Genomic DNA, 10,950 nt, shown 5'->3' with positions numbered 1-10,950 from the left:
GCTGTAACACTTTAACACGATTATTTTTAATTAGGAAAAAATAAAAAATAAAGCAAAAAGTCTCCAATTATGAAGATTCACAAAATATTTTGAATACAAGGTTCACTCATTACTACATCTATTTCATATTATTTACAACGATTAGATATTTTTCCTCTTTACTTTATGTCAAATTGTTACAAATAATACGTAACAGAGGTAGAATAACAGATAAAAAAAATTATACATTATCATTTTTGTTAATAAAATAACATTTTTTTTAATTAAATGTGGACACTACAAATAGTAATTCATTTACGAAAACAATAAATAAATTTTCAAACAAATATATAAAAAAAAAAGTTTTAATTTTAAAAAACAATTATTTTATTAAAAATAAAATAAAATAAAATTAATCTCAACAAAAGTAAGGTAAAGAGAGCAGAACCTTAGAAAAAATTGTGCAAGGCTTTGTCTCTGTTTCTTATTTTTGCTAAACTTAAATTAATTATATTAATCTGAAATTATTTTTACGAAAGAATAATGTGAAAATGTCAAAAGTTTGGAGGTGGAAAAGGTCTACCACAAAAACATGGCAATTTGGGGCAAAGTCAAAGAATAATGTGAAAATGTAGTATGATGTTTAAAAGCTTGCAATAAATATACGACTGTACGCGTAAGTGTAACCCATGGCCACTACTACAAGAGTACGAGTACAATAACAGTACAAATGTACAATAAGGCAATCCGTGACCAGCCTCTTAACCATGTGAACCGTCAATAGGCATCGTTTTCTGAGCATATGTGCTTTGAAATGCGAGCATTCCTCAACTTTCAACTGGAAACAAGTTGGATTATTCTGTCTATTGCGACTTGCCCTCTATTAGGGTTATGTTATGTATAACTAGACCCTATTCTGATTACTGAATTGTGCTGAGCTTGACTGAACTGATTGCACTTGAACTGAACTGGATTGAATAGAGCTGAAATGAATTGTTTATGAGAGAAAGAAATTAAGAGTTGAACTGGATTGAATTGATTAAAACTAAACTGAACTGATTGAAGCCGAAATGAGCTAAACTGAAATTAAGACAAAGAGAACAACCCTAGCTAAAAAATATGTATAATGTCAAAAAGACATCATGCATGTGCACATCGACTAAAAGTTACAGAGTAATAGATTAAAAAAATCAAATTTACGGTACACTATGATGGCCTCTAGGTATCTAGGGGCATTGAGTTAGAGCAATTATCAATTAAATCTCATACATGTATACATGATATATCATTTGATTAAGACAAATAACAATTGCGTATAATGGAAGAAAAAAAGATTGAACAAAATTATTTACATACCATTATCCACAACAAACATGCGAGCATATAAAAAAAAGAGATTGTTCAACTACTGCTTCCATTAAATATTACTCCGTATGTACAAGTTTGGAGTATTATTTTGTGAGATATAAAATATTCCAAAATTGCGCATAATATTTAACGGATGTAGTATATTTTTAAAAACATAACCCTAAAGCCCCTAATTATCATAAACAAGAAGCTGATAACAAAAACCATCATATAATAACACCATATCACGTGAAACGTTATCATACTCCGTATGTACAAAATAATTTAATACGCGGAGTATATACATGGTAGTTCTATGTAATTATATACGAAGTACTTTATTTTTAAATACTTTAACTCGTACTTATCCATTCCCCGTCCTTTTACACCCATATCATCCAAAAAAAACCCAAACCCCTATAATCCTTACTTAAAAAACTATAGTGCAAGCTGGCTACTAGCAATGTTATCGATGTCAGGCATTCGTTTTTCACTTTAAATTTGTTCTTTAATGAAGGCATTCAATTCTTGGTTGGCACAGTAACAATCAAATACAATTAATTGCTTTAATTCATGTCATTGGTTAGTAATACTTCGTACGTATATAAAAACACGAAAAACTTTAGAAATAATTAGAGCAGAAAATGGTACAAAGCTATTGCAAATTTGCAATATCTAGCAATTGCAAACTGTCTGAACGTTTATACCGGAGTAACCTGCATTGTTACATGTGATAGAGATGAAGTTTTCCCATTTATAAACAAATTATATCGAGCAGTCTTGTACGTAAAAGAAACGCCTATTTTTAGCCTATACCTTACTGGGTGGCAAGCGGAGCAGCATACCAAGAATAAGAAAAACAAGAAACAGCCAATCCGCTTGGAATCATACATGGCATGTTCGTCTCAGATCAAGAAGATTAAGGTTCCGTAAGAATGCTTAAGGGTAACACTCTCCGTATCATATAATACTGTCATCTTCTACAACTCCATATATGTTCTTAATTAAAACGAAATTTATATAGATTGCCATTTTTATTCTATTATCACAAAGATTTAAGTTGTTGCACTCTCAAAATGAATGAGACGAGGGTACAAATTACCCATTTCCATGTTACTTAACCTAACATAACAAAACAATACGAAAATTAAAGAGACGATGATACGAATTACCCATTTCCCAGTCCATTAACCTAACACAACAAAACATTACATAGTAGAAAACCTAATCATATATCATTACTCTTGTGAAGATAAACATGCTCATTTACAATAGTATAGTAAATAAGTATATACACGTACATGAATTGTGGATACTGTAAATTTTACGGAGTATGTGAAACCCCAAGATGCCTTGCATGTTCAAAGTAAAAACTTAGCAAATAATATATATATATATATATACCCATATAGGCCATGAATTTTAGGCAATACTACAAAACTTTCGAGCTGTTATGTAAATAGTTGAGTAGAGGTTAGCTAGAGAAATGCTGCATCAGTTCGGTTATTTTAGCTCAATTTAATATGCTAACATTTAAAGGAGAAAAGTAAACTTTGCAAGGTAAAGCCATACAGGTAGGCAGTAGCACACCAGTCAAGGGCGAGTGAAAGAGCACAAATGTCCCTGCTGAGCATAACTGCTTACAGCACAACCTAACAATTCTAGATTATAATGATCAGATCAAAGAATTCCCTACCCATTTCATATGGTGTACGATAACCACAACTCTATTGTGAGCTTAACCACAACTCTATGTTTAGGTCACTACCCCGATACTTGTCCAGAGAGTCAAGTCCAACGGAATGCAACAGAAACTGACAAAAACCAGTATTCACTTGAGTCACTTGAGTTCTGACTTCACAAACTTTGAGCAGACACCAATGCTTTTATAGCTAAATATCCTCAGAAATTACAGAATTTGAAACAAACTAATCAGGCAAATAAATCATAAGCTCATACAGCTTAATGTAAGTCCTAGACTCCTGGTCACACTATTAAAGACACTCAACACGACTGCATTCCGTTCTTAGTCATAAAGAGGAGCACCTGTATATAAAGTTGCTTTCAAAAAAAATGCCAAAGGCTCAACTCACTAAATGGTGGATTAGTAATGTACTGAACCACTGGTGTGTACAGTGCACAGAGATCTCTAAAACAAGGTCGCCTGACTAATTCGAACATTATGACTTTCCAAGTACTAATCATAAACCATGGTAATAGGTTAATAGCCTTGCTGCCGCACTAACTAAACTTAACAAATGACAAAAAGTTCAGAACTAATCTACATAAATTCTAAACTAAGTACCTAATGAAGAGCTCATATTCACTTGCACCATCAGTGATTACTTAATATGAGAAGCAACAAAGATCTTAACTCAGTTTATGGATGAATGCCTCCTCCAACCCAACTAGGCCTTGGTCAAAAGAAATGAAGAAATTGCATCCAAAGTTCCTCAAGAAACATACTACAATTCACTGCGAAAGAGTTTTCCAGAGGTTGACAAACAACCACAAGATGGATCGAGATGTAGTGAATTCAATCATACCACCATATGCTCATGGCTGAAGTAATCAACGACCCAAGTACAGCCTTAAAAATGGACAGTGTAGGTTATAGGGGATTGGAATACTCCATACTAGGTCAAAAATAATATTGTGATTGAAATTCCTGAGAACATACAGGCATACAGCTGATATAAGAAGTAACAGCAGCGGAGCAGGCAACAAAGTTCCAGTTGGCCAAGTCTTGTAGCTCCAATAGCAAAATAGTAATAATTACTCATCTTCCCATTCTATTGAAGACAAAAGGCATAATCTTTTCTTATCAGGATAACTTAAAAAGAATTCTCGACTCCAAATACGAAAAGCTTTGAAATAGGACTTTTGTTGAGAAATTTGAAGTGCTGACAGGTCATGAAAATCTGAAATTTCAGCAGCAATTTAAAAAATCTGAAATTTCAGCAGCAATTTAAAAAATCTGAAACTTCAGAAGCAATTTAATAAATCTGAAATTTCAGCAGTGATTTAAAAAATATATAACAGATGATGTAAATCAAAAGTCATGCCTGAGAAACATTGTTTTCTTTTTTCAAAAACTCAGTAAAAAGAAAGCATCCTGCTGAAAAAGAAGGAAAAGAAATGCTAGTATCTTGCAATAAAGTAGAAAAAGGTACAGAAACAGTATCAAGTCTATCAACCGCCCAAGCCCAAAACACCAAAAATAAAGAGCGCCAAGAAAGAAATAAACAAGGTATATAATTGAAACGCAGTAGGCTGGCTTTTACATTGGGTGATCACAAGAACTGAACAGATGAAGAGAGGTTATAACATTGAGTCACTCCTCATCAAACCATTGCAGGTGTAGATATTGATCCCTAGCAGTGCAGAAATTGCTATAAGCAAGGAAAACCAACTTCAAGACCAGGTAATGTCGACGATGTATTTCAGTCAGATACATAAGTAGCAAGTTTCAAAGTATCTAAAACTAAAAGAGAATACAGTCTGGCACTCTGGCATTTCATAACTTTCTAATAAAAGGGTACAAACTCCAAACTAGCTACAATCCCCCAAATCCCACGAGTTGGTACTATAACAAAAACCGTAGAATGAAATTGGTGCATGGATCTCAATTGTAAGGTGATCATATCAACCTCAATATTGCAGACGCCAACCTCCCATTTTGAGCGGATTCCTACATACAAACTCCCTTTGGTAATTTACAGCAAAAAATTGTTTGAGTTTCAGCTATAGCCTACAGAGCGAATAGTGCCTAAGCCTGATCAAATGGAAGACATTTGTCACCTGCAAAATCATACCGTTCAACGCTTGCCGCGATGGCCACCACCTGACCTTGCACCTGGATAACGAGCGAATTGCAGCCTTAAAATAGAAGTGTCACGGTCATTCTCATCGAACTTATAACCTGCAAAATCGAACTTTACTCACGCCGCAAAATAGACTATGGCCCAGGTTTACACGTATATTGGGGGGCCATCACAAACTACAAACGCACCATCGCTTAGCGTACTTGTTCAAGGCCAAAACAAAATTACATATATAGCCAATTAAAATTGGAGGATCATAAATTTAAGTCTTGATAGCTAGACTAAGGGACAAATTGACCCTATTCACCCCAACGGTCTCTTTCAACTTAAGAAGATTAGCATAGGAAAGAAAAGAGAGTGTCAAATTGTTCAAGGTTCATGCTGGTCACCCCATTCAAAACCCACATGGCCACATTAGTCCAAAAATGAGTCGAAGATGTCCCTTAGAAAGTTCAGAATTTAAAGTACTCCTCAAACCCAGTGACCCTTTGACAGTTCAATTAGCTATGTAGGAGGAGTTGAATAAATCCTCCTTCAAGAGCTTTCGTGTTCTACTATTACTAGCAAGCTAAAGAATTTCTTCAGTTCCATGATGAACAAGATATTTTGCTAACAGAATCAAAGCATTATGTACGGCTCTATAAATACTTTCACAAACGGTATGCCTTCAGAGAATCATCACAATTACAGATCATATAGTTAGGAAACTTAGGCATTTCTTTGACTATTAAAATGATAAAAAAAAAAAAAAAAACACAACAACAACAACACCTAAGTTTCAACCAGAAGATTATTGTAGAGTCGGAAGTTGATTGATTCGTTGCAGGATATTAGTGAAAGAACACTCAAAAATCTAGTTAGCCTGAATTTTTCAGTTGGTTACAGTTACAACTGCATCCCCATTCTAAAAAAAATAAAAAAATAAATAAATAAAAAACCAGATGCTAAGGCTATGATGGTTGGATGAAGATAAGTTAGCTTCGCAAAACAAAGTAAAAAAAAAAAAAAAAGTCCCAAGGGTTTGGTATGGGTTCAAAACATGTCGTCAATGGAAGCAAAAAAATTCACAAATTGTTTGCCCAGATGTCGCACCTCAAATCTCCAAATCAACCTTAAGGACCCACCAGATTATACCACACTTTTTTTGCATATAAATTATCCATTTAAAGCATATGCAATCAAGGGAGGTAAACAGATCTGCTCATACAAATCCATTAGACAACTGTAGATTCAGATTAAGAAAAATCCTAGATCCCAAAAGCCTCGATGCATTTCTGTTTAAGGACTTTAATCTCCTTGAACTATGCAAATGGATCTACAATTTGCAAATACTCCACTTTTTTAGACTAATATCTTGACTTCAGAACAACTCTTTTGACTTTTGAGTAGTTCAATCACAGGGATTTATTTTTTTAATAATAATAATAATAATAAAAATAAATAAATAAATAAAAAAAACCACATTAAAAAAGGAACCTCGCCTCCAATGATAAAAAATAACAGAACTAACGTGAGGGAATTGTAAACTCAAGTATTAGGTTACTACTGTGCATAGACAACGAGGCTTAGATTCATATACGTCAAGGATTTCTTAAGCCCATTTCCAACATTTGTATCTGTCACAAATCACCCATAGAACTAGCAGAAGGCCAGAAGAGAGAATTTGTCGCACAATAAACAAATGCAAAAGCACTCAGTTATGATCATTGACCTTTTGAAGCTCATATATTGCATTTCCATACTAGGTTCAGAAAAGTAATAAACACATAATAGATCACATAGATAAAAGAGTATGTTGATGTACAAAGTTGTTACACAGGGAAAAAGAAAACCCCCAACAAACTCACCTTGTAAGGCATCCAACGCTGTTGCAGCATGTGCGGGACTCAAAAAGTCAACAAAACACAGCACAATTGGATCTCCCCCAGACTACAAGAAAAACTACAGGTGAGTGCTGAACTGCTGATCCATGAAAAAAATGCTAAAAAAAGGGAGAAGTAGATAATAGACATACATGTCTTGCTTCCTTGGTCACAAGCCTGACCTCCTTGTAGCCCACAAAGGGACGAAAGATGTCTGACAAAAGAAGTGAAGGAAACAAGAAGTTTCGAGAGGGGAGGGATAGAAAACCGGAAATAAATGGCGAGTATGAAAATGGCAGTAATTAATTATTTTAAAAAATAAAATTTTGCAATGATAAAGGATACGAGCCACTTCCCTGCGCGTACAGTTTGCAGGCAAGCCCTCTACATAGAGAGTACTACTAGCATCAGGTGGAAGGGAAACCTCCAACCTTCCAGATCCAAGGTTGGAGCCCCGCCCTTTGACGGACATCCCAGGGTCCATAATTCCAATACCTGTCATTCGAGGGTCGCTACTGATTCGTGGATCAGTTACCATACGTGGATCGCTTAACATACGTGGGTCACCAGACATGCGAGGATTGTTTCCATGTCGAGGATCATTTCCAAGTCGAGGATCGTTTCCAAGTCGAGGATCATCAACAGCATGACTAGATATTCCAGAGCCAGATAATCTTCCTGAATCTGCCCCAGGGTAAAGTTGCTGGACAATATGATGTGTGTTAATGTCAAAACAGATCAAGGCCAAAACACATACTGAGTAAGATTCAGAAATATTACCGTGCTACGTAGGTAACGATCATAAGATTGGTTTATGGACTCGGTATCTCTAATTGCACGTTGAGCTTGCCTGTCATCATCACGAGAGTAATAACCAGCTACATCCCGTCCAGATGGAACATCTACAAAAATGCTAAAGTTTCAGCATATTATACATTATAAATTACCAAAGAAAGCAATCAACCAAAGAAATCAATCAATCAATCAAAGCCTTAATCCCATAAATGGGGTCGGCTACATGAACCAAAAGTGATTATTCTGACAAAAATCTTCCTCATCCATCCATTACAATCAAATATCTCACCCTCATGCAAATCCATATACTTCAAATCCTTCCTTACTCCTTCCAACCAAGTCATTTTCGGTCTCCCTCTCCATCATTAAACCTCTTCACGGTCCCACTCTTCCACTCTTTGTACCAGGGCACCCTCAAGTCTCCATCTTTTAAAAAATAAAAATAAAAATAAAATAAAATAAATAAAGTGGGGTTGGGATAAGAAGTTATCAAAACGCATGCATGTGTGTTAACACTGGAGTAGCATAACATGAGCGCTTATCCAAGTTAGTAATCAGTATATGCAAAGCTATATAGTGACCAGTTCGCAGGAATCTATATATTCTTTAAATATAAAGGTGAAGTATACAACTTTCAACGATGAAGCACAAAGTTGTATAGCAAATTAACAATGACCATATTATTAGTAGACCGCAACTTTTTATTGTGTTCAATTTTCAATGAATACTGAATCGCAATTAAGGATTTAAAAGAGGTTAGCAATGATTGAACAGAAAAATTAGAGCGAATTCTTGAATTTCCTCCACACCCATTCCCAAGCCATCCAACAACCCTTTATTACTTGCATGTTGAAGGCATATAGCTGAAGTTTTTTACAACCCAAACAATTTATTCAATAAGCCATACAACGAATCCATTACAAGCTGGAAACGATTATAAGTTTTGTAGCTTTTACAGAATCATCTATACTTCACTCAATCAAGAACCAATTAATTTGTATATATAAAGAAAACTTTATCAATCCATTATGTATCTGTTCTTGAAAACTCGTCGGCTTCAACAATCAAAGATTTTACAATTTGGCAGCAAATGTAGACACTTTAAGCCAATGTTGACATTATCAGTCTTAATTAAATATCTTTGGAGCTCTAAACTAAATTCACTACCAATCAATTTGAACAACAAAAACCACTTCTTTAAAGACTAAATCAAAGAATCCTAAAAACATAGCCAGAAAAACTGCATATACCCAAATAATATGTATCAATTTGAGAAAAATTAAAACCTAATAGAAACACCAAATCGTGTAAAATTGTAAATTAACAAAATAATAATACAAAAGGAAAATAAAGAACACAACTTTATCAAGCATCAAGAAAAATAAGCTCGAAGAATCAGGGAAGTGAGATAACTGGAAATTTCCTTTTTTTTAAAAAAAAAAAGAAGAATTGTAAATACAGAAAACCCTAGAATTAAAAATGGAAAATGGAAAAACAAAAAAGGAAAAGAAAGAAAGGGTACCATAATCGGAGCGAGGGCGCTTAGCGGGGAGTGATGAAACGGCGGGCGGTTGCCTTGAATCGTTGTACCTCCAGTATTGGTCCGACATTTTTTACCAAAACTAACAACAAAGAAGAGAAGAGTTTGCTGAGGCAGATGTTGGCTTCAACCGCTTAGTGCTAATTTTGCTTTGTTTGTGTTATTTTTCTTTTTCCTCTAGATTTTATGATTTACTACGTGTACAAAATGGGGCATATCCTCATATTTTCGATAAATTCAAGTTAATCTCTAAAATAAATGATGTGAATAAATCTCCTCTCACAATTTATTCATTTTCTTTTATTTTTTAAATGACTAGGGTGGCCAACGCGCGCAACGCGTGCGACATGGCTAACCAATGCGGAGAAGTTATCAAGCCTTGTCTTTGTACTAAAGATTTTAGCTTGTTCGTAGTTATGATTAGTAAGCATTTTGCATGTAAAATGTCTTATGCAATCTTTAAATACCTTTAAACTGGTAAGAATAAATACAATGAACCGTTAGAAAGAATAATAATCGACTATTAAGTTCAAAATCATATATCCTTAACCTTTTCTTATGTATTTTAAAGAGTAAAAAATAGCATTTACATGTTTTTCTTATAGAGTTTAGATGATTCTCTAGAATAAAATTTTGATACATATTACAAGCTGAAAAACAAAGAGAAACAAACAAAGGAATAATGAAATTTTGCATCAATTTGTTCTTGGGTACCATGAGTAGTTAGGACTCTCAGGTGTTAAATTTTAGTTTTGAGTTTGGATTTTGATCAAGTCCAATGCAACGTACATTTATACTTAGTATTGCTGTTAAGTCTAATACGATAATCTAATATAAAGTTTGGTAGCTTGAACCCAATGTAAAAATCCAAAATAATAAAATACGGAGTAGCTTTTTTTTCCCCTCTATTCGTATATTGGTCCAGGGGCTTTATTTTTTATTTTTTAATACTCTGTAATTAAACCCAATGTAAGAAGAGCTGAGTTATCCAATGCAGGCAAGCTTGAGCTCAACTTAATTCAACTCAACAGTACAAAGAAATACAGTAAATCATTAAACTGATACTCATTAGATGCAGAGCATATAGCATTATCAGGATGCATCATATCAGAATCTCACCAGAAAAGTGGTATCTTCTCTTCTAACAAGTAACGATAAACCTTTAAGGTAGATTAGGATTGATAAGAGAACTACTCACACCTCCTTTCCTTCAAATATAGAATATACATCCAGAGCCTAAGCACAAAGGCATTCTACTCCCTTTAAAAAACATGTACCTTGAAAAATTGCATCTTTTAAAGTTGTGGACTCTCATTTTACGCTCTTAATCCCAAAATTATAATCGAAATTTAGATATCATTTGCATCTCATAACAACGAATCTAATAGCAATGTTGAAAGCCGCCTTTGTAAAATTCTACAATCCCCAAAATCAAAACCAAAGTACAATCTAAAGATCATAAATAAAAATCCTAAAAAATCTTATAGGGAAAAAATTAAAGTACCTTTTGATCGAATTTGTGGTAGCGCTTAACTGGACAAACCACAAAGTCACTGACAAATATTCATGAAATGGTCAAATTGAAAGAACAGAAAGAGACATG

General features: G+C 34.2%; 1 protein-coding gene across 4 annotated transcripts; it reads right to left on the bottom strand.

The window, feature by feature from the left end:
- Positions 1–565: 565 nt before the first annotated feature.
- LOC110738860 (nuclear speckle RNA-binding protein A-like) lies at positions 566–9,532 on the bottom strand. Of its 4 annotated transcripts, none has more exons than XM_021919301.1 (7): positions 9,330–9,531; positions 7,793–7,914; positions 7,358–7,715; positions 7,165–7,226; positions 6,998–7,079; positions 5,128–5,248; positions 4,561–5,017 (listed from the first exon to the last, which is right to left on the bottom strand). In XM_021919301.1, the coding sequence occupies exons 1-6, from the start codon at positions 9,415–9,417 to the stop codon at positions 5,145–5,147; spliced, it is 816 nt and encodes a 271-aa protein (XP_021774993.1). In that variant the 5' UTR covers positions 9,418–9,531; the 3' UTR covers positions 4,561–5,017; positions 5,128–5,144. The 4 variants fall into 4 exon arrangements, with proteins under 4 accessions (XP_021774995.1, XP_021774993.1, XP_021774994.1 ...); XM_021919302.1 differs by having other exon boundaries at positions 5,142–5,248; XM_021919303.1 differs by lacking the exons at positions 4,561–5,017; positions 5,128–5,248 and adding an exon at positions 566–962 and having other exon boundaries at positions 9,330–9,532.
- Positions 9,533–10,950: the final 1,418 nt, after the last annotated feature.

Source organism: Chenopodium quinoa, unplaced genomic scaffold, assembly GCF_001683475.1.
Source record: "Chenopodium quinoa cultivar QQ74 unplaced genomic scaffold, ASM168347v1, whole genome shotgun sequence".
In the NCBI taxonomy this organism is placed as follows: domain Eukaryota; kingdom Viridiplantae; phylum Streptophyta; class Magnoliopsida; order Caryophyllales; family Amaranthaceae; genus Chenopodium; species Chenopodium quinoa.
This window is presented reverse-complemented; position numbering and strand designations above follow the sequence as displayed.

What these genes read in the sequence shown, in the direction of transcription:
- LOC110738860 (XM_021919300.1), bottom strand. Translation starts at nt 9,417, where the DNA reads ATGTCGGACCAATACTGGAGGTACAACGATTCAAGGCAACCGCCCGCC. An exon ending in GCGCCCTCGCTCCGATTATG is followed by an intron (nt 7,915 to 9,329) that starts GTACCCTTTCTT and finishes GCATTTTTGTAG; the next exon opens with ATGTTCCATCTGGACGGGAT. An exon ending in AGCGTTGGATGCCTTACAAG is followed by an intron (nt 5,249 to 6,997) that starts GTGAGTTTGTTG and finishes TCGATTTTGCAG; the next exon opens with GTTATAAGTTCGATGAGAAT.